At 37.5% G+C, this 21,730-nt stretch overlaps 2 protein-coding genes across 3 annotated transcripts; one reads left to right on the top strand and one right to left on the bottom strand.

Moving 5' to 3' along the window:
• Nucleotide 1: 1 nt before the first annotated feature.
• Nucleotides 2-12,039, bottom strand: disp2 (dispatched RND transporter family member 2). 2 transcript variants are annotated; one of them, XM_082144193.1, is made up of 8 exons: nt 11,791-12,039; nt 6,809-7,216; nt 6,676-6,705; nt 6,259-6,382; nt 5,507-5,634; nt 5,275-5,372; nt 5,074-5,171; nt 2-4,677 (listed from the first exon to the last, which is right to left on the bottom strand). In XM_082144193.1, exons 1-8 carry the CDS (start codon nt 11,880-11,882, stop codon nt 1,174-1,176), a joined length of 4,482 nt encoding a protein of 1,493 aa, XP_082000319.1. In that variant the 5' UTR covers nt 11,883-12,039; the 3' UTR covers nt 2-1,173. The 2 variants fall into 2 exon arrangements, with proteins under 2 accessions (XP_082000319.1, XP_082000318.1); XM_082144192.1 differs by having other exon boundaries at nt 6,676-6,708.
• A 3,006-nt stretch (nt 12,040-15,045) lies between these two features.
• pkdccb (protein kinase domain containing, cytoplasmic b) lies at nt 15,046-21,459 on the top strand. The gene is made up of 7 exons (XM_082142402.1): nt 15,046-15,692; nt 15,853-15,969; nt 17,122-17,393; nt 17,647-17,726; nt 17,825-17,932; nt 18,504-18,680; nt 19,962-21,459. Exons 1-7 carry the CDS (start codon nt 15,141-15,143, stop codon nt 20,063-20,065), a joined length of 1,410 nt encoding a protein of 469 aa, XP_081998528.1. The 5' UTR covers nt 15,046-15,140; the 3' UTR covers nt 20,066-21,459.
• Nucleotides 21,460-21,730: the final 271 nt, after the last annotated feature.

Below are 21,730 nucleotides of genomic sequence, written 5' to 3' on the forward strand. Positions count from 1 at the left end.
AATCTGATTTTACACACAGGCTATCAACAACAGTAGCTCCACACCAGCAGGTTTTATAATACAGCTGCATAATTTCAGGGGAGGGACAACTTTTGGCACAATTCATTCTTAAATTTTGGCACTTTGTATTTTAAGATGCTTTGATCATTTCAAGGGCACATCTGCTGGCCTTAAAGAAGTAACATTAATTCAATCTGAGCATAAAAAAAAGAGAAAGTTCTTTCTAGCAAACTTTTTTTTCTCATAGTGTAACAGGTTTAACTAACCTTTGATTCCAGTTTTATAATTGACATTTTTGTGCACATCACAAAACACCACTTTTTACATACAACCTTTTGCATTCTGATTAATGCATATCTTTCAAATACATACTGAACATGGAGGTAACACTCACAGTCTTGTATAGAGTTCAAATGTTATATTGCAGGTATTTATAAATCTGGGGCATTAGTGAAACATGTCCACACACTGAAGCATTTTAACTAAAGCACACTCTTGTAATTGGCCTATATTCTAATGGGCAGTCATTGTCTTTTTTTTTAAAGAGGTACTTTTATGGCTATGCAATAACAAAAATAGGTTTGAAAATATTTATCATAACATGCAATAAAAGGTATTCATGGGTAAAACAGTTATAGCCACAGTAGCAAGCACATTTATGCCAAGTTTTCCTAGCATAAGTTAAGCGTAAAATTACTAGTTGGTTTTCAGTGCTTGATAATTTGTGTATAAAAACTGAAAATTATTTGAAGGACTTAATTGGTTGTTGAGTCTAAATAACAGTAAAGAAATTGATAATGATTGTAGCCTTAAAATTATGGAAATTAGTTTAAAAGTTCATGGCTTGGTTGAGTAAAAGATCAGGCACAATTGCAGTTCAAGGCCTCTGAAGAAAGGCTTTTTCAAAGGCTATTGTGGGTGCACATTCAGTGTATATTTACATGACATGCAAGGAATCGTGCAAAAAAACAAAAAAAAACAGTCTCCTCTTGAAATCTTTTAAGCACTGTGTATACTTTGTAACAATTCATTGATGTTTGCAAACATTGCCTAGGTCTCTTTCCGACAGATTCCGAAATGTAATTGCTCCTGAGTACAAAAGTTCAGCCCAACATATAAAGTACTGGCCATGCTGTGGTTGTTTAGATTTGCTCAGTGTGTTGACAATATTGATCAGCTGCCACCTTCACCTTTTCCGTCCCTTTTTATCCAGACATCGGGCATGTCAGGTTTGCTGTTGGGCAATATAACTGGCACCTCACTTTGTGTGGTCCTCACCCTACCAGACCCCGGGGAGGCAAGGTCATATACAGTCTCCTTCAAGGACAGACGTAAAGTGTCTCTCTTGCCATTAAGGTGGCCAGGTTGTAACTCTTCCTCGATCTTAACAGCTTGAGAGACTAAGATAGCAGGTTCTACTTCACTTAAGCAGGTCTCATTGGAGTCTTCGAGTCCCTCCATGGAACTCTGAGACTGACATGACAAAAGCCGTTTGTGTAGATGGCAGCTAGTGGCTTCATCTATTGAGAGTGACCTTTCATTGACAGTGTCTGTAGTCTGAGTGATCATGATTTCTTCCATGCTTGAGGAAGACGATAAAGAGACATTCCAAAGTTGGAGCCCACCTCTCGTCTGGCCTCGGCATTTCTTGCACAAAACCTTCTCCTTAGATGCATCTTGTGGAGGAGCAACTACAGGACGCAATATATTCTCTTTGTACGGGGATGAGGTCTGGAGTGCTGGAGGTGGGTTGCAACCCTTAAGGTGCCTGCTACACATGACTGTGCTGTCAGCCTCAATGCTGACTCGATCATAGTCTTGCCTTGGACTAAGGCCACAGAACTGAATGTCGTCGGAAAGGACAGAAGGTCTGTTGGACAGCTTGCTGGTGCAAGTGCTATTCTCGAAGCTGTCGCTCAACTGGCAAGCAAGTGGCTGCAGCTCGTACTGTTCTGGCTCCCGTCCTCCGATCGGTTGGCGCTTTCTATGGTGCTGCTGGTTGGGGCAAAGAAAGCCTTCGCTTTCTTTATTAAAACTTCTTCGAACCCGAGTACCCGTGCCACAGCCAAATGCCCCATTAGCTGCGGGATTGGTGGTCCCTTGTTCTGTAGTCGAACAGGACGACAGTATATTTTCAGTGGCTTGCTTTGTAACACAGGGTAGGGTTATGCTCCCACAGTTCTTTTGGGGGCCGAAGAAGCAACACAAGGACTGGAAGAAGAAAGTGGCGAAGCCACATGCAACACACTTCACAAGCAGGAGGAAGATCCCAAGCTTCCTGAAAAGCAATGCAGTTGCGGGCAACATAATAATACCCACGCAAAAATATGCCCCAGCACCTGTAGCTACCGGGTAACCCATTCTCTTCAGGGAATGTGCAACCCTGCCCAGTCTGTCACTGTGTGGGGCCAGGCTGTATGAAATGCAGTAATTGGCCACAAAGTCAACAGAAAGACCTGCAGCTGCTGAAATAAAGAGTGCTTCCACACCATTTAACTGCCATTCCAAAAGCACAAGGAGACCAACAGTAGCAAACACGCTTCCTCCCACCGCAATGGACACATACACACTTAATGGAATATTCCACGTCATCAGTAAGAACAGTGCAAATGTGAGAGCTACCGAAAAGCCTGCCACCTCCAATGTCTCTGAACTCAAGCAGTGCTGGAAGTCATATAAGCCTAGCTGGCTTACAAACCATCCTTTCTGCAGTCCCACTGGGGCCTTGGAGATTTCCCCATTAAACCATGATAAGATCTCTTGATAGAACTGTGACATTCTGCCGAAGTTGAAGCTGTAAAGTTGTACAGTCTTGAATATTACTACAAGGGCAGTGATTCGACCCTCCGAATCAAACCTCAGGCCTCCACCACTGGGTAAGTGCCCCTCTGCATACTGTTCTGCCACCATCATGCTAAGGCACTGCTCAAAAACACTTGGTGGGTACGGAAAGGGAATATTATTGCAGCAAAAGCTAAATGCATCCTCGCTTTCTGAACAGCGCCGTATAGAAACCCAGTGAATCAAACGTTCGACAAAACACAAATTGACTTCTGCGGTTTCTTGGTCAGCTGATAATGGAGAATAGAAGCTCTGGTTTTGAATTTTTCCACACAGATCCCGGAGCCACAGTTGGGCTTGGGGACTGGTCATATTGAACCCTGGATCAAGAGCTAAAGATCCATTACTTTTTGGATCAAAGTGGTCACCATCGTCTGATGGAACGATGCCCCAAATTAGAGTCAGCGTCATGGGTTCATCTTCTCCCTGTTTCATTCGCTCAAACATGAACTGATGACGATATTCAGCATCGTATCTCTCAAAGGGATGGCTGGAACGGAACAGCTGAGTTGTCCTGCTGTTCGAAGTTGGCAGTTTCATGCCAGGGTCTACGCATGATATGTACGTTCCACCGACTGCCAGAACTGCAAACCAACAGATCCATATGTATCGGAATTTCACTACTCCACAAGGCAGGATCTTCAAAAAAAGCAGGTTCGATGTGTCTGAAAACCCTCTGCCTAACGTCCGAAGCTTCTGCCTCAAGGTAAACAGACAGCGCTTTCTTGAACTTGTCTCCCAGAATCCACCTGTATTTTTTGAGCAGCAGGGCTTCCATGCTGCCTTTGCAACAGGGTTTGAAGACAGCTCAGCATAGCGTTCCTGCAAAATAAGGGTGCAAGGAAGCCAAACAAGAGCAAATAATGTGTTTATTAATGAAGCACTGCCAAGATATACAGCGAAGCATCTCACAGCAGTGATGCTACTTATGTAGCCCGAGTAAAACGTGATGCTAGATGTCAGACCTGACACTAATATCAAGTATCCTATTTCCTGTAAAACCCGGTTCATTCTCTTCTCAGGGACAGCTGGAGGGTTGTGGCTTAGCTGTAGTTTCCAGAAATCAACAAAAGTCAGGGCTTGATTTAGGCAACTTCCCAAAAGGACAAGGACTGATGCAAGATTGAGGAGTGGAAAAAATGTCAAGCGAAATGCGACTTTGTAGAAAAAATATGAGGTGGAAAGTGATAAAAGGACAGACACCAGTGACATAACTGCTATAAATGGTGATTTGAGATATATTCCCATTGTGAACAAAAGTGCAAGAGCTGCAAGAACAGGATAGACAGAGTCCCATGCCAAATAATACTTGAAAAGTTTCTGTTTAATTCCCAAATCCATTCCTGTTATGGTGGTGGTGTTGTAGGTGAGCTCACGACCCTCTAGATGGTCCAAATAAATTTTCATCAATGGATCACCTTTCTCCACTGGTAGAAATACTACGCTATATTTTAGAGACGGGACCTTGTATTCAACAGTCTGTGGTCCCAGGAAGTCCTTGTCCACAAGGTAATGAAGAATCTGGAAGATGCTTGACAGTTTACAGCGGTGTGGGACAGATGCACAACGGCCAAATTTACTTCTCTCAGTACATGATGCAACCAGGCTTCTGTCATGGTAGTAAGGGGCACAGAATCTGAGCAGACCAAGGCTTTCAGAAACATGCTGTGGAGTCAGACTAAAGCAGGAAGAAACGTTATTGAGAAGAGCCAAGTAGTTTCCCAGAGACCAACTTGGACAGCACTCATTTTCCACCGTGGAGCCGTACAACTCTGATCTGACCTTCTGACCTGATCTGATCTGGCAGAGTTGATCAAATTGTGTCCCTGAACGGATCTAAAATGATAATGAAAAAAATTACTTGCATTTCACAGCAAAAAGGTTGAAAATATAAAAAAGTTGTATTGCTTTCAGTTTTCATGTTCAATCTCATATTTTGTAGGTATTTGTACATACCATTTGCATATATACATGCTAAAATATAGACTTTGACCAAAAAAATATTTATGAATCTTTTATTTTTTAATTGAAAATGTATTTGTATAGCTTCTTATTCAGAACCGAACTACCTGTACAAGTACCTATGATAACAAATGATCACTAATGATTCAATCCTGTAATATATGAATTTGATTATTAACACACACTGAATAAATTCTATCACATATCCAACAAAACAACTGCATTTAATTTTTTCTTGAGAACTTGAGAATATTATCCTTTTGGAAATACCTGTGTCTGTTCCATCTGGCACATGGAGTAAATTGCCTTTAGACTCCAGAGACTGGCAGAGTTTCCAGAGCGGAAGACCAGCTGAGCATAGCGCTCTCCTAGAGAACCACAGATTAGGTGACAGAAAACAGCATCACATAAAACATGCTGTGCTCCATTTACTGATTTATTAGGTTAGGAAGTGCTTGAATAAAATCTCACCTGGGGCATCACAAAAAAAGTTGAGCTCAGCGTTATCTCTGTGCAACATTCTCCTTGATCGTTCTCTTAACTGAGGTTCAGATCTAATTGTGCCCTCTCTGTAAGACAAATGTTTTTCAAAATAAAAATAACATACAATCATTTAGTATTGAAAGCAAAAGTCTGATTCAGTGAAAATATCAGTAGTAGAAATTTAAAGTATGTTTAGCATCATATGATTGCCAAGAAATACCCTGGTGTAGTTCTTTCTGTGAGTTGCCATGGAACTGGGGACAATGATTTTCCAGGCCCAGTGTTTTGCTGTAACCTCATCCAGGTTGCTAGACGGATACTGATGTCTGTTCCACGAGGTTCAAATCCCTGTGCGATCCGATCAAAGACACATGAGAGGTAAGCAGAAACTCTTTGAAGTCATTATAAAAATGAATTGAAGTCTTTTGAGAGGCCAATTTATAATTCTAAAGATCTAAAGTCCAGCGTTGGCCAGTTTATTCTCAGAAATGTATTCAAGCGGAAAAATAAACTCTTAGGCCTGGTTTCAGAGACAGGGCTTAAATTAAGCCATTAGGCCTTAGATAAATTAGGTCATTTAAGTCACTTTTATAAACGTTCCTTAGCAAAAAAATATTACTTGTGTGCATCTTGAGACAAAACAATAAATATTTTAAGATATGTCAGTGCAAGTTGCTTTCAGTAAACAGCCCAAACACGCATTTTAGTCTGGGACTAGGCTTAAGCCTTGTCTGTGAAATCGGGCATTAATGTAAAAATGTCTTGTAATTTTCAAACTTTATATCTCTCAGTTGAAACTGTTGCAACTGTGAATTTTAAAATTGCTTGTTTTAAACTTAATCTTACAACTTTGATACTTATTTTCTTACATCACTTTTAGTATGTTAGTATGTTTAATTGAATTCCTTTCTTTTTTTAGTACAAACAGATGCATTAACATTATTTCTATATTATAGACATGGAAATACTCACCAACAAAGGGTCTGAAAAGTCTAGCAGAGGACCAGTCAAAATCCCAGCCAGGGAACAGGCAAACAGAACTAGCGTACATGAAATGAGTACAGTCATCGGGTACTCCACTATGACCTGGGAATAGCTGTAAAAATCAATGGTGTTCAAATGGTCAAATTTAATCTAATTGCTGTATGGCACATTAACTTGCATCATACTACTGGTATTTGCCACCCTGCATTTTAGAATTACATTACCACATTAGCCTAATGCTTAAATGCTTCTTCCCGATTCCTTTAAATCTAATATTGAACATAAGGCTAATTTGTTAATGTGCACTACTGTATTACTGTAAATAGTAATCCTAATATTGAATTTCATGTGATGTTATTATAAACAAATAAATCTTTATCATCAGTTGCTATAAAAGCTTCTCACCTCCTTGGTATCCTATGCAGGCCATCATTCCTACTAAGAAGACAAACATAGAGATATAACATATTTAAATGTTTGCAATCAACTAGATGTATGTCCATTAGAATGATATTAATAATAGAAAAAGTGTCTGGACCTCACTGTCACCATGTGACGCTGTACAGGCTTGTGGTTACTGCCATCATGAGATCCATGAAGCCAATGGCATTGCATTTTATTGTGACATGAAGGCAGATGCGATGGACTGCAGCTATGGACAGTCTTAACAGGACTCGCTGAACGCAAGTCTGCTTGATGGTAAGCATTCTTTTGACCTGGACATACACTGCTTTGATTCGAAGGCTGGTGGCCACAGCAGGGGCATCTTTTGCGTTGTGGTGAATGAGAGCCAGAGCCCTGTGATGCTTGACGGTGGAGTTGAGTAGAGGAGTTCGACTTGAATGGACTGTCGCTGTCTACTTGGTTCTCTTCTATCTTGACCGGACACATCTGAGATTCGGTGCTGTCATTGTCCGGAGGACACAGCGAAACCTCAGGGATTTCACTGCAAATAAAATAATTGCATAATCAGATGTTTTTAACATACATACAAACATACCTTTCCTACAGTTATTTCGACATGAAGAATTCACGAGTCGCGATGGTGTCAGATTCGTATAGATTTATTTATTTTTTAAAGCCAATTCTTAATGTATGAACCGGTTCACAAATGAACTGATCTGACTGCTGCTGTTGATGAGCTAAGAACTAACTGATCCAGTCATTAAATTAACCATTTAATTAATTGTAAATCAAAATAATTTTTAGGTTATGATTGACTAGTTTAAGTGCCAAATCAGCTGTAAACGGCTTCTTGTTTTGAGACCACAATGTGTTTATTCTTACTGCATTTAACGTCATATTTTGCTGCTGATTTCACTTCATTTCAATTTGGTAACTTGATTACTTGATATTGAACGCTTAATCATTTGCTAGCGTCAGACATGAACAAAAAGAAACGTTTGCATATTTGCAGATCATGCGCATTGAATGCCTGAATCCATCATGTTGACCAACAAATAGAATGTTTAAAGTTGTCACACAAATACTTAAGTGTATTTAACTTAATGTGCCTCTAACATTTATGTTTACAGCTTACAACTATTATAGTTAGTGAGTGTCTTCTATATATTAGATAAGCAATGTCTGGAAAATGTATCAGCGAAATGCTTGAAGACCCAATTAGGCCAAGTGGGAGGGACTCCATCAGTTTACCCCGTCAACCGCATAAAAAGCCTGTTCAGATTACATCAAAAAAATCTCACTATAGGCCTACTTGCAACTCAACTGCTCAGAAAAAACATGAGTGCGACAACTGCTTAAAATGTACTGCTGAATAATGTAGATCACCTTGAAGAACCAAACCTTAAGATTCAGTAGGCCTATTCATTTTTTTTCTTCGTTCAGTATATTCACAATGCTAATTATGAACATTTATTATGGCTCTTTATGGGGAACCATCAGTTGTTACTGTGCTGAAATTTTAAAGTATACAGTATAAGATTTATTGATCAAATAATGTGTCATGATATAAACCATGTTTCTAATTATCCCTCTTTACCATATTTCAAATAAAGTGTCAGGTTTGGTGTGAGAAAACATTAAACTACTCTTTTAAACATTAACAACTCCTACTAAGTATGACGTTTTAAGTTATTTGCTTTTAACAAGCTTGTTTTTACACAGATCTAGATGACTCTTAGTATTACCAGGGAGACAAGCAATGCAAACACTGGAACAAACAAATGACTGCTGTTCAAGTTTATAAATGTATCCAAGGAACAAATAAGCTGCCTTTTTGGTTTCTTTAAATGTGCAAACTAAATTGGGCAGATTATAATATGCACGACTGATCCCATTTAGCACTGACAAAATAAACAACCAGGATAAATCATGTGCAAGGAAAATAAAAAGACTTTTGAACCAGACGTGTCTGAATAATGATTAAACAAAGCCTTGACTCTTAACCCTTATGCCTTTTCTCTCTCCCATTACTGAACATCTTGGTTGGCCTAAATGCTTAAAATGTTTCTCTGCACATTGTGTATTTGGATGTGAGCTGTTTCATCTCCATTAACTCCATCTCTCGGAGTAGCCTGCAATAAAACATGGCAATCTTTGTTGTGGATCAATTACTAAACACAGAGCTACAAAAATAGCATCAGGAAATTTTATAATGCAATGTAATGTGTGATGAACTCGCTTATTATTGTTAGCAGATTCCCATTACAAGGCTTTCTGCAGAATCAATAATGTTACAAATTTCTACATATGCTAATAAAAGACTTCAGTTCAGCATCTGATGAGGATCATGGGTTTAGGTTGTGCGCATGCTGCAGGTGTCCTGATGGCTATCAAAAGGAACACAGGCATAATTTGATTTGACAGCTCTGCAGCTGGTACATCGTGTCTGGCGGTCCGCACTGCCAGGACTCGGAAGTGATTGTTGTGGCCTGTCAGAATGTAAGGGTGAAATCAGTCCATCAGCAGACAAGGAAAGACACTAGAAATCTTGCACTTTGGATGACTCTGAATACCTCAAGGATAGGGAAAACTAAGCTTAATGGATATGATTGTAATTTCCAGAGCGAATTTGATCATAAAATACCCACTTTAACTAAATTCGGATTAAATATTTACTGGAGCAAGCATAAATATTTAGTAAATACTTAATTTGTTTGCTCCCTTTGCACCAAATCGTATGAGCATATATATATTCAGCACAAAACATCGCTCAGTTTATATTCCCATCTCCCTCAAGCTTTTAATACTCTGTGGAACTTACATGGTAGGAGTCATGATCTGGAATAAATGCCTGAAATGTACACTGTAAAACCCAACAAGTTAACTCAACTCAAACCGATTGAGGAAACTGATTGCGGCAAACCATTTAAGTTTAAAAATAAATACATATGAGTATTGTGAACTTATATATATTGAGTCATCAATATATATAAGTTCACAATACTCATATGTATTTATTTTTAAACTTAAATGGTTTGCCGCAATCAGTTTCCTCAATCGGTTTGAGTTGAGTTAACTTGTTAGGTTTTACAGTGTAACAGAAACTGAATTGATTGAACAAATGCACTCATCATTTCAGTGGACATCAGCCATGTTGGCTGACAATCACTGACTAATATCATGCAGTATAATGGACCCTTACACTGCACGAGATTTACTTCAGGCCACTGATACATGGTGACTCAGTCTAGATAAAAAATAATTGGACCGATTCTATGACAGTGCTCATAGGCACATCTTCTTGCACGCAAAGTGCAAAGTAGCTGCTGTACATGGGCTAAAATCGTATTTTTAATAATCAATTCGATTTTAATGACTAATCCTAAAATCTAATAATCAACTTTCCTTTTTTCTAAACCATACTTTACTTTCTAGGAACACATGCAGGCTGAATGAAACTTGATGAGAGTAACAATATCATTCATAAGTTGATTGATTGTCATCTCAGTAATGTAATTATTTGCCAAAAGATTCAGATTAATGCCGTTGCCACCAGACTATAAAATCTCCCAGGCTGTTTGTGACAGTTTTGGGAGATGAAGCACTTGCTTTTGTGTGTAGGATCGTGCACAGCCATTTTAAGGAACATAAACAACAGATAATAACATGGAACAAAACCTCTGATTAACAAATCAAACGTAAGGGAGGCCAATGTGTGCGGATCGCATTGGAATATAAAGACAAGGATTCTCCATAGAGGGTCACACTCAAACATGAGTCACTGCAGCTTCAGCTGGATCTTCTCCACCAAAGCTGGAGAACGCATCTCACCATCTGCTCATACTTTGATATACAGAAAGATTTCGACTTGAAAGTTAATCATTGTTGATGTTAGCAGAACAGGGAATCTACACCTAGTTATGCTGAAGCAAAATGTCTAAGTCAGAGTAACAAATGAGCCCTGTGATTAACCTTTTCAGAGTCAGTCGTCTAACACCTCCATTTACAGTCCTAGAACCCCGTGTAGTTCATTATCAGAATTACTCCAGACAAATGAAACATGCCCGACTAATGAGGATAGAAAGAAAAGATTTCCTCTCCTTTTTTTTGCCATTCATTAAAGGAATTGGAATATTTCTCAAATGTCATTTTGAATAGTAGATGTACTGTAGTTTTTTTTTAGAACAAATGCAAATTAAAATGGATTTAGCCCGAAAATGTATTTATTATTATTAATCTAATAAATAGATTTACATTTACAAATGTAAATATATCAAAAGAAACTGTGTTAACAAAAACAAACAGGATTGAACAAAAACATCAGGAATGTCCAGATCATATCTCACTTCAAAACATTACATGAAATTAACATTGCAGTAAAAAATATTAAAATTAACTTAAAGTTGATATCACATCAGTTCCTCACAAGCTATAATTAATGAAGTTTAGATGATTATACCACATTTATGATATGGCATACCATTTAGAAATACTTTACTTAATTGTACTATTCACAAAGCTAAAAAGTGTACTGCATATCAGGAATGTCTTGATTATGTTATAATGTTTAATAAAATAAAAAATGACACAAGGAATGTGCTTATTATATAGCCAATTAAAGACATATATAACATTATAAATGCAAGAATTTAAAGAGTATTTTTAATCTTTATCTTTTTAATGGCATGTGCATTGTCAGTCAAATATACATTAGGCTAGCATGGTTTACCCTGAAAATAATTCATATTGGCTTTTGTGACCCAAAAACATCAACTGTATAGTCAAGATCAGCGGTCGTGACTCGTGCCAGATAAAATAAGCGCAAATCCAATAAATTATAGTATTTAGTAGTAGTAGTATTTACACGTGATCTCCTTGTATTTTCAACCTATTGCTCGGGGAGGTTTTTTTTTATCCTAGAATTGTATTTTCCCTTGTAAACAAAAGCCAAAGTGGGTCTGATAGAGGGACACCTTAAAAAGCGTCACGTTCATTATTTCTGATTATTTGCTAAAGCAACCTTTTAAATGACTTACGTTCGCTCACAAGCACACTTCCTCCAACAATTAGCCTTATAATGCTTGATATCCACAGTAGCGTACAGTATACACGTACCTTTGAGCTTCTTCCTGAGAAGGTCCCTCTGTCGTGGATGAATCTGTGATTTCAGCATCATCACGCACTCTAGAAATAGACACGGTATCCATGCTTTAGTGTTTTAATATCCGCCTGTCACTATCAGATGTAGGCAATAATTCTTCTGCAGAAATGCAATCGTATCGGGTTGTGTTCGTGCTGTTGAAGGCAAAGCCTGCGTTAGTGTGTATATGGAGGCTGCTTCATCGTGTGATCTGAGGTGTTGACAGTGAGTTGAGCGCGCGCTGTTCACCCGAGGGTGGTGCTGGAGAACAAAACCACATCGCGTTAACACTGCAAGGGTTTGTAGCGTAGCCAAAGCCATATCGAAATGTGAAAATGATTTGATATTTTTTTCCAAAGTCATGTGACCCAGTAGCTGACCGCAATAATTTGCTGCATACAATGCAATACGTTCCTAACAGTTATCATTTAACTGTCAAATGAAATGGAATATAGTGGTCTATATCTCATTAATAACTTTATGGTTTTGAGTCAAAAGTTCTATTACACAATTATGCTTTTTTATCTAGCTATGTTGGTTTCGAACATCTATAACAGTTCAAACAGTCCTTTCCTATTTGTAAATCCAAAACGGCTTGTCAAACAAGAAAAAATTTAGGGCTGGACTTCATTTTGTCCATCAGGAATTGATTGGTTTGCAAATGCTGTGATCTCATGTGAGTGACAGGATGCCCCGCCCTCACGCCAGTAAACACGTCATCAGAGAAGAGTAGATGTCGCTGCAAGAGGGAGGGGAAGTTACTTTGATTAAAGATTAAGAGGGCACATTAATTAAAAAAATGATGTGCACAAACAAATAATTTATAACAAATACAACAATATTCTATTAAAATAAGAATTGGTCATTTTGATTTCCTGCAGAACTGTTCTCAAGGGCATTCATTATATTTTCCAACAATTTATTATTATTATTATTTTACCATTTAAATTTGTTTCAAGAAAAAAATATAATATGCTATTTAATGGCATGCATGTCCCCTTTTTCCTGGCTACTAATGGTGGAAATGTTTATGTTGTTTCTAAAGCTACAATGATCTTGGTTACATAGAGTGGTTGGTCCAGCAGATCCTGATAAATGTAAGCGATACAACCATTTATATCAGATACTGCTGATAGAATATCCATTTTATATGCAAACGACCATGTATTTATAGTGTTATTCGACTGTGAGAAAGGCAACATTATTTTACACAGTTATTGGGCTTTATGTTTGACACTATGCAGAAAGGGAACATCACACTGAGCTGAGATGATGAGACTATAATGAAATTCATTACAAATTTAAATGGCACCGAAGTAATATATTATTTATTATTATTATGACTCACTATTCTCTACAGACAGTGTGCGAGAAAAATACTTTTTCTCACATGCGCCTTAACTCAACGAGTTTTGACATGATATGTGTTAAGCCCACAGTGTTGTCTCTGGAATCCATTCGAGCATGTTTGCTTCAGATCATGGGTGTTTCTGTTTTGGCAGTTATAGTAATCTCTAGTGGCACATTTCTCCCAGTGAGTGCTACATTGTTGTTTTATTTCCTTGGTGTATTTCAAGACAGAAAGACACATTTCCTTAATAAAAAAAGCAGTGAGAAAAGGCTCAGTGGCAAGAGATATATGAGTGAAATAACATTTCTGTGCTGTGTTTCTAAACTGTTTGGTTTTAAAATAATGTGTAGCCTACCGGGTGGATTTGATTGGTGTTAGTGTCACTGTTTGCACACATTATTCCAGTAAAAGTTTTATAGTTATAAAAACGCTTGCAATAATACTGCAAGCAACTAATATTCACTCTTCGTCAGACACTAAGTGGAGGAAATGTTAAGTTTTAAGACTACATCAACTGTACAACAAAAATTGGACAACATTTATACATAATGTGTTAAATAAGACATTAACTCTGTGTGACTTTATTACATCAATGTTTTAGGATTTTCACCTTCTTTTAAACCTTAACATGATGAAATCTGATCTCACAGGAAATGCATGTTAATACCATTTGTAAAAGGTAATTTGTTTCAGCCGATCATTTGCAATAGAATCACCCAAGAAGTATGTTAATACCAGCCCTAATAAAAGGCCCATGATGTATTTTTTGACATTTAGGATGAGAGTGTTTTGTTCATGTGACATGCATTTTCACCATCTGTGGTACACATATTTGCATCCTAATATTGTACTTAATTACCAATATTCCCCTATACATTCTATAAATAAAAAATCTTTGGTATGTATGTTAAATGTAAAAGGAAGTTTTATATGGTGGGCCCATAGAGGGTGTGCCTAAGATACTTTGCTACCACCTACTGACATAAAGAGGTAAGCTCACCTTGCAGTTTCTAAGTGATGCACATTAAAGGGATAGTTCCCCCCAAAATGAGTTTCTTTGTTCTGTTGAGCTCAAAATAAGATATTTTATAGAATGCTGGTAACCAAACAGTTGACAGGCCCCATTGACTTCCATAGTATTTTTCCCCTACTATGGAAGTGAATGGGTTCGGGTTATAGGGTTAGGGTCAACTGTTTGGTTATCAACATTCTTTAAAAATATCTTATTTGTGTTCAACAGATGAAAGAACTTGCGACAGTAATAAAAATGGAAGGACAAATTTGATTTTATATTGAGAATAAAACCGTAGCCTTGGCTAAATGCTTAAGGTTACCCAGTTAAAACAAGAAAATGAAAACATCGCTCAGGAGAACAACAAACATGTAGAGATAAGCTGAATGACAAAAATAGAACATGAAAGCTAAATATATTTTCTAGCTGGTCTACAGTAAACATTCATTTGGATTGCAGTTTAATAAAAACAATTAGGCTTTACATTTATTTTGTTGTAATGTATTAAATGCTGTAATGGACTATTTTTCTTCAAGCTATCATCTAAGATAATCTAATAATAGTACTTCAAGCAATCAATGTTTCATGTCAGTGTGTTTTATTTATTTATTCGTTATAACGAACAGGTATAACAGTCAGTTCGCCTCTAGCCTGAACCCTGTAAGGATTTATTTTGCGATAATGGGGGTCTGAATGTACATTATCTTTAACATACATCCTTCAAAAGGTCAATGAAATGGTAAAAAACACAGAGCGTCTTTTGTGTGTGTCAATTGAGGTTGCATTGTGTGGGAGGTGATTATTTGGCCATGAGCGGTAGGACACGCCCAGGGGGCGTTACCACAGCTCACAGTTACTACACTAAATTACAGTGCGCACGTTCTGTCCGTGCCAGAGAGAAGTATGACCGAACACACCGTGTTGGATTTTGACAGTGCAGACTGGACTTACAAGAACTTACCATGACTTTCTCAAGGAATCCCTTTTGTACTTTTTTCCTTCTTGCTTTGTTGTTTTTTTCTTTAACCGTTTTTCTGAAAAAATGGCACTTTGGTCTCCAGGAGAACAAACCTTTTGGTGATGCTGCCTGCCCAGATGGTTTAACTCCAGAGCGCGAGAGATTACTCCAACAACTTAAGGAAAGACAACAAGAACTTGAGCTCCTGGACATTACATTTGATAATATAAAATCTTTAGAAGTTTTTAAGGATCCACATTTATCCACAAGCGACAGTGTAAACTATATCAATGCTAAAACGGTTATTGGTTGTGAAGAACTTAGTGGCATAAAAGCTGTGGACTTTCTTGGTTCAGGTTACACTAAAACAGTGTTAAAAGCAGAGTTACCGCAAGGATTATTTGTGGCTCTGAAATCCGTTAACCATCAGGGCACTGACATGAGATTGTGCATGGACGATTTTAAAGATTCACAGGGCTGTCATGAGCTTGTTTCTTTCAAACTGAGGAAGGAGATTGTGTTATTGCAGAAACTGCAGCACCCCAATATTGTAGAGGTAAGGAAATCACCCTTATGCTAACATGCACTCTCTCTCCAGGTTGTGCTGTTGTTATGTAATGTTTTAGATATGCAATTGTTTAAAGGATTAATATGTGGCACACATTGCATTTTTGCCCCAGTTTATCCATCCACTGATCTTTTTGTGTTCATTCCAGCTGAAAGGTCAATGTCAGGACAGCGCTCTGGTTGGTGGCATCACAACAGTTCTGGAGCAGGGGATGCCACTTCAGATGATACAGCTCCTGCAGAGCCCCTGGGAAGAGCGCTTTCGGGTAAGAGCACCACCCCCCAGGCCTCCTATGGAGTGTTAATCAGAGATTCCCCACCCACTGTCCCCCCACAGGGCATACCTGAGGTGGGGGTGGATGGAATTCTTCAGCTTGGGTGGATTAACTGGAGCCCCATCTCCATACCAACTGAGCCTGATCAAATAGTACCGAGGGACAGATGTCTGTCTCAGATGTCCATCCTTTTACTCTTCTTTACCCTGATAATTTCTCTGCACTGTTTGAGGGAGAGGGCGATGCCAAGTTTCACGAGGCGAGAGAGTATTTTCTTTCATGTTCACTTTGGTATACAAGAAGCAGGTGTTGAAACTCTGTGCCTTTGATTTTTGATAGGTTCTGATGATGACAAATGCGTTTAAGCTAAAGGGCTGTAATCGAGTGTCTCTTTGACATCCTTACCTTCTCTGAAATGTCTTAACACGTGGTCGAGAGTTATTCAAAAGGTGTTTGGTTTCATCCACCTCTGTTTTTAAAGAGTTGTGGCTATGCTTTCTTATTCAAAGGTGACTTGATACCATTGCTATGCTCTCAAGTGTTAAAACATTATATAAGAAAAAACTATGGATAATGGTGAAGACTAGTTAGTAAAACTACAGTTCATATTTACAGATTTATATAGTTTACGTTGTGCATATAGAAGGATCAACTTACTTTATTGATGCCCGAGGGAAATTCGGGTGTAAAACAATACTTCAAATGTAGGTGCAAAAAAAAAAATCAATGCTATTCACAATGCAAATATCATGTTTTTAATGCGCATTTTAAGTTGAACAAGTTACAAACAAGTGAAACATTCTACCAGTGCATGAGACAAAACAAGCTTTATATATAATGTTGTCTCTCAAATAAATGTATCTCAGAAATACTGTCAGAAAGACTGTAAAACCAGTATAATAAAAACAAATTTATAATATCATATTATACCAAAAAAATATCTATAATTTAAATATCTATAAAAAATTGTTTTAAGTTTTATTGGTTCATAAAATTGGTAACATATGAATTGACCATTTAAATTATTTAATAGCAGTAAATAGTAATTATTACAAAATTTGTAACAAAAACTGATCGACAAATGAATACAGCATGGGCCTGTTTTTGTCAGTTTTAGTAACTATTGATTGTGTTTGCACTCAGGTCTGTCTAGGTTTAGTGCGGCTTCTTCAATACCTGACGCACTCACCGCTGGGATCGGTAGCCCTGCTGGATTTCCAGCCTCGACAGTTTGTTATGGCATCAGGAGAACTCAAGCTAACAGACTTGGATGATGCAAGTATTCAAGAACCAGCCTGTCAGGAGGACTCGGACTGCCTGCTGCAGTTTCCGCTCCGCAATTTCACCCTACGATGTTCCCCCTCTAAAATCTGTGAAGGCTTGAACGAGATGAGGAACCTCTACAATGCCTACAGGTGAGTACTTCCCACATTCCATCTTTATTGTCCGAGGCAGATAATAAAAAGAAATGTTGTACAAGAATCTGTCATGGTCGGTGCGGGGAGTTTCAGGACAGCTTCTCCCCTCTTTGCCTGTAATGATTAATTCTCCACCCTGCTGAGTGTCAGGGAATCAGTTGTAGCATATTGATCTCGCAGCGTGAATTACCACTCTGCTGTTCTTGCCAGTTTCGCATGAATTATATGAATTCATTATTTTCGTCCCCAGGTATTTTTTCACCTACCTGCTGCCTCATCAAGCTCCCCCACTGGTGAAACCTCTTATTCACCAAATAATGAACTCCACAGGTGAGTTTTGCTGTGAAATTCATCTTGATGAACTCAACTTGGCTATGAAAGCAAACGTGGCTGTATAATGAAAGCTTAATTTTACATTCTGGTCACAGGGGATTTGAAGCAAAGCATTAATGAAACCCTGGTCGCCTTTGAAGAGGTTTTGCATGCGTACAAATCTGGTCTGCACCTGGAGAATTTGCCACCATCAATAACAAGAGGTAATGCATTGGTATTAGTGATGAATTATACTTCTTAACAGTTTTCAGCTCCCATTACATACATATTCAATCATTACTACTGAAAAAAGCATTCCAGATATACCCAGAGCTCGCAGCATGATGTGTCTCTGACGGCACCTTAAAGAAGATGTACTTCAGTCATAAAACATGTGTAACTCAATCCATCTTCAAGGGCAAGTTTTGTACCCCGTAAGACTCTCGCTACCTCTTTGACACCCATAAATCAATCACATGGCCACAATAAACCTGCACAGAGGCATTAAAACAGCCAAGCATCGTCAAAGAATCTTCAAATCTTATGTCCAAACGCGTTCACAGCAACTCTTGTAAAAAGTTTCCACACTTTGAGATTTTGGCAGAGCCACCGCTCTTTTGTTGTCCCCACATGTGCGCTCACACATTTAGTAACATGAGATTCTGCCACTTCTACTGTGAGAGGACTCTTTTCTCTTAAAGTCTCTGAACGTGCTAATATTTTACAGATGGGTGTTACAACAGTGTTGAGTGGATCTCGGAATGGTTTTGATGCCTTTTTTTTCTCTTTGTGCAGATTATGCTGTCCTGAAAGGAATGAGGAGTGTTGCGAATATGGAATACAGATGCAGGCTGTCGTACAACCAGCAGGGCTGCGTGCTGTCTGTGCACAGTGCCAGAGAGGCGGCGCTCATCTGCAGTTCTCATCCACAGTGCACAAGCTTCTCTCTCAGCAGCGAACGAACTTGGACAGGTCAGTGTTTGCTTTAGACTACTAGATTACACTTACATCATTACAACAGTAGAATCAAGTTGTGTTCTTTGGTAACACTCAACTTAATGACATATACTTTCTCAAACCAAAAACAATCTTTTTACTTTGAGTTTAAAATAAATTAAAGCCATTTGTAACTCAAAACAGATCCCAATCACATCAGAAAATAATATATAAAAAGTATTGTTTTTGTCTTGTCTTTTAGTACAAATATCTAAACATCTTTAAAACAAAATACATTTTGGTAACACTTTACAAGAAGGTTCATTAGTTAACATTAATGTATTAACTAACATGAACTAACAATGAGGAATACATTTGTTACAGTATTTATTAATCTTGGTTAACGTTAGTTGATAAAAAATCCAGCTGTTCATTATTTATTCATGTTAGTTCATAGTGAATTAACTAATGTTAACAAATACAACCTTTGATTTTAATAATGTATTAGTAAATTTTGAAATTAACTAAGATTAATAAATACTGAAGAATTATTGTTCATTCTTAGTTCATGTTACCTAAGGTAGTTAACTAATGTTAACTAATTAACCTTTATTGTAAAGTGCTATCCATATTTGGTAAAACATTTTTGCAAGATTGTGTATATTTTATTTGTTTAATATTTTAAATATTTTTCATAGCCCATTGGCAATTCTGTTCTTATTTTATGAATAAACCTCAATACATTTTGTTATACTTATGTTAAAAATGTGTTTAAAATAAAGAACTTTAAAAAGTATATGTAATCCTTACCAAATTTAGTTAAAACAGTGTTTTAAATTTACTTTTAAAAAACATAACTTTTTTCAGATAATGTATCTTGAATTCAGTTAGCAATTAATAAAAAAAATATCTTAAGCAAGCATAATCCCTACTATATTTTGTTAGATTTATGCTTTAAATAATGAAAAATAAAATTCATCCAAGATATATTATCTGAAATATCTCATAAATTTTCTTCTAAAGTAAACCAAAAATAATGATTAAAATAATGATTTTCGCAGTGTGTTATTTGAGAAAGAATGTGTTTTACAAGGAAAATGGTAGCAATAAATCCTCAGGACCGTTTCGCTTTGGAAAAAAACGCAGCACAAAAACCTCTGAAACATCAAATAAATATCTATTCGATGAGCAGGCCTTCAATAAAGCGGTGTCTACCTCTGTTCAGTATTATAAATCATCTGAAAACATGACCGTTGTGTCTGTCTGGAACAGACTGTGTCTAACCCAAGGGCTCTCTTTGCCTTTACTTGTCTGCAGGTCGACTTCTTGCCGCTTTCAGAAGTGGCTTCAGCCATCTGGTTCCAGATGTGAACTCAGCAGTGTACATGAGGAGGGTTAAAGCCTCGGGAGCAGTGCTTTGAGAAAGAGAAAGCCAGAGGAACTGGGGCGGGGGGAATTTGAGACAAATGAATGTGTTATATTTATAGGCATCTTACTCAATGGCTGTTTGATCTCCCTGCCAATCCTACACGCTGCCAAGGAGCGTTTAAAAGGATTTCCCTTCAGGTATAATTGACCTGAAAAAAGCAGAAAGAAAAATATAGCCTTCTAACTTTTTCTCCTGTCCTACGTTCACATGGCATGGTCCACTGGAAGGACATTGAGCCTATTTTACACTGGCTAATGCCTGCAGGAGGAAAAAGAAAACAAGCTCTTTCACAGATTTACTTTGATGTTAATGAGGCCAGAAGTTTGCAGCGTTTTGCTGGATGCCAGTGTGTGCTGAGAACCGTGTCAATAGGCGGAAAAGTGCTGAAGCCACAAAAGTGCAGGAATGTTTAGCGGGAGCCATTGTCTTTCCTGTATTAACTGATATATATATATATATCCTATATATATATATATATAGGAAGTACGCCATACTTCATCCCATGGGTGTGTTCATTTTCTTCTTTCAGAGAAAGAGATATTAATGTTATTTGTGTGGATATGTTTGTTCTACATTCTGTGTTTTGTTTTATTAATTTTTTAATACAAACTAAGTAAAAAAATATATTTGTCTTTCATTACTATAAGTACAGTTTTCCGATCACGTCAACAGAAACCTTTTTGCACCTTTTACATTGCAGCATTACCATCTTAATGTTATCAGTGCTTTCTGTTAATTCACTTTTCAGGTTTGAAATCAACTGTCGGCCTTTCCATTCTCCTCTGCTTGTGTTTTAGCAATCATTTCTGAAGAGACCTCCAAGCGCAAAGTTTACACAAAACCTTTCCAACGCATGTCAATAAATCACTTGCAGGGTCATTATAGTTTAATTGTTACATGTAAATGCAGCTTGTTTGGGGCCCCTTTCTCATGGAGAAGCCCCAAAACAAAGGAGCATTAGGAACAATTAAAGTAAATCTGCTGTTAGCACACGAATGGGGCTGCCATCTGCCCTAGTTAGGGGTTTCCATTCATGACTACATAGATATGCACAGATAAGCCCAGCTATGGTTTCAGGGGCAGGGAATGTTTAGGTGGGAGCCATTGTCCCTCTTGCATTCCCCTGGTGCTCCTGGGGTTTGGCCACTGATAAGAACTTATGCAATTATTTTTCATTATCTGAAGCACTTGATATGAGAATGACTTAATGTAGAGTAAATCAGCAGTGATGGAATTATCCAAAGGTTCACTCACCATGCAAACTGTTGGTATAATAATGTGAGGTGGTTTGTTTGGGTCTAATAATTCAATCTAAAATGCATTAAATATGTAATTCATACATTCAATGACTTGCTGTCCTGATTTAAAGATTTTTGTTATATATTTTTTTTATAATTAATTCATTGAAAATCAAACCTACACTCTAAAAATTGGTGGGTTGTTTTAACCCAATAACCATGTAAACTAATAATTGGATTAAATTATTATACGGTTTGTCCGTATTTGACCCAAATTTGGTTTAAAACAACCCAGCATTTTTTAGTGTAGTTTGGTATCATATTTTATTCTAATTTGTATATATTTGAACAAAATAGCTTCCTTGCTTATTAATATTTCAAAAATTATATCTGGTAAATAAAATTCATGTGGTGTGACC

Source organism: Leuciscus leuciscus (genome assembly GCF_965113295.1).
Source record: "Leuciscus leuciscus genome assembly, chromosome: 17".
Classification (NCBI taxonomy): Eukaryota; Metazoa; Chordata; class Actinopteri; order Cypriniformes; family Leuciscidae; genus Leuciscus; species Leuciscus leuciscus.

Excerpts from the sequence above, each read along its gene's own strand:
- pkdccb (XM_082142402.1), top strand. The coding sequence starts at position 15,141 with ATGACTTTCTCAAGGAATCCCTTTTGTACTTTTTTCCTTCTTGCTTTG. Across the intron at positions 15,970-17,121 it reads CCTGGGAAGAGCGCTTTCGG|GTCTGTCTAGGTTTAGTGCG; the intron begins GTAAGAGCACCA and ends GTTTGCACTCAG. Across the intron at positions 18,681-19,961 it reads CAGCGAACGAACTTGGACAG|GTCGACTTCTTGCCGCTTTC; the intron begins GTCAGTGTTTGC and ends ACTTGTCTGCAG.
- disp2 (XM_082144192.1), bottom strand. The coding sequence starts at position 11,882 with ATGGATACCGTGTCTATTTCTAGAGTGCGTGATGATGCTGAAATCACA. Across the intron at positions 6,383-6,675 it reads CTGCATAGGATACCAAGGAG|CTATTCCCAGGTCATAGTGG; the intron begins GTGAGAAGCTTT and ends TGATTTTTACAG. Across the intron at positions 4,678-5,073 it reads GCCAGATGGAACAGACACAG|ATCCGTTCAGGGACACAATT; the intron begins GTATTTCCAAAA and ends TTATCATTTTAG.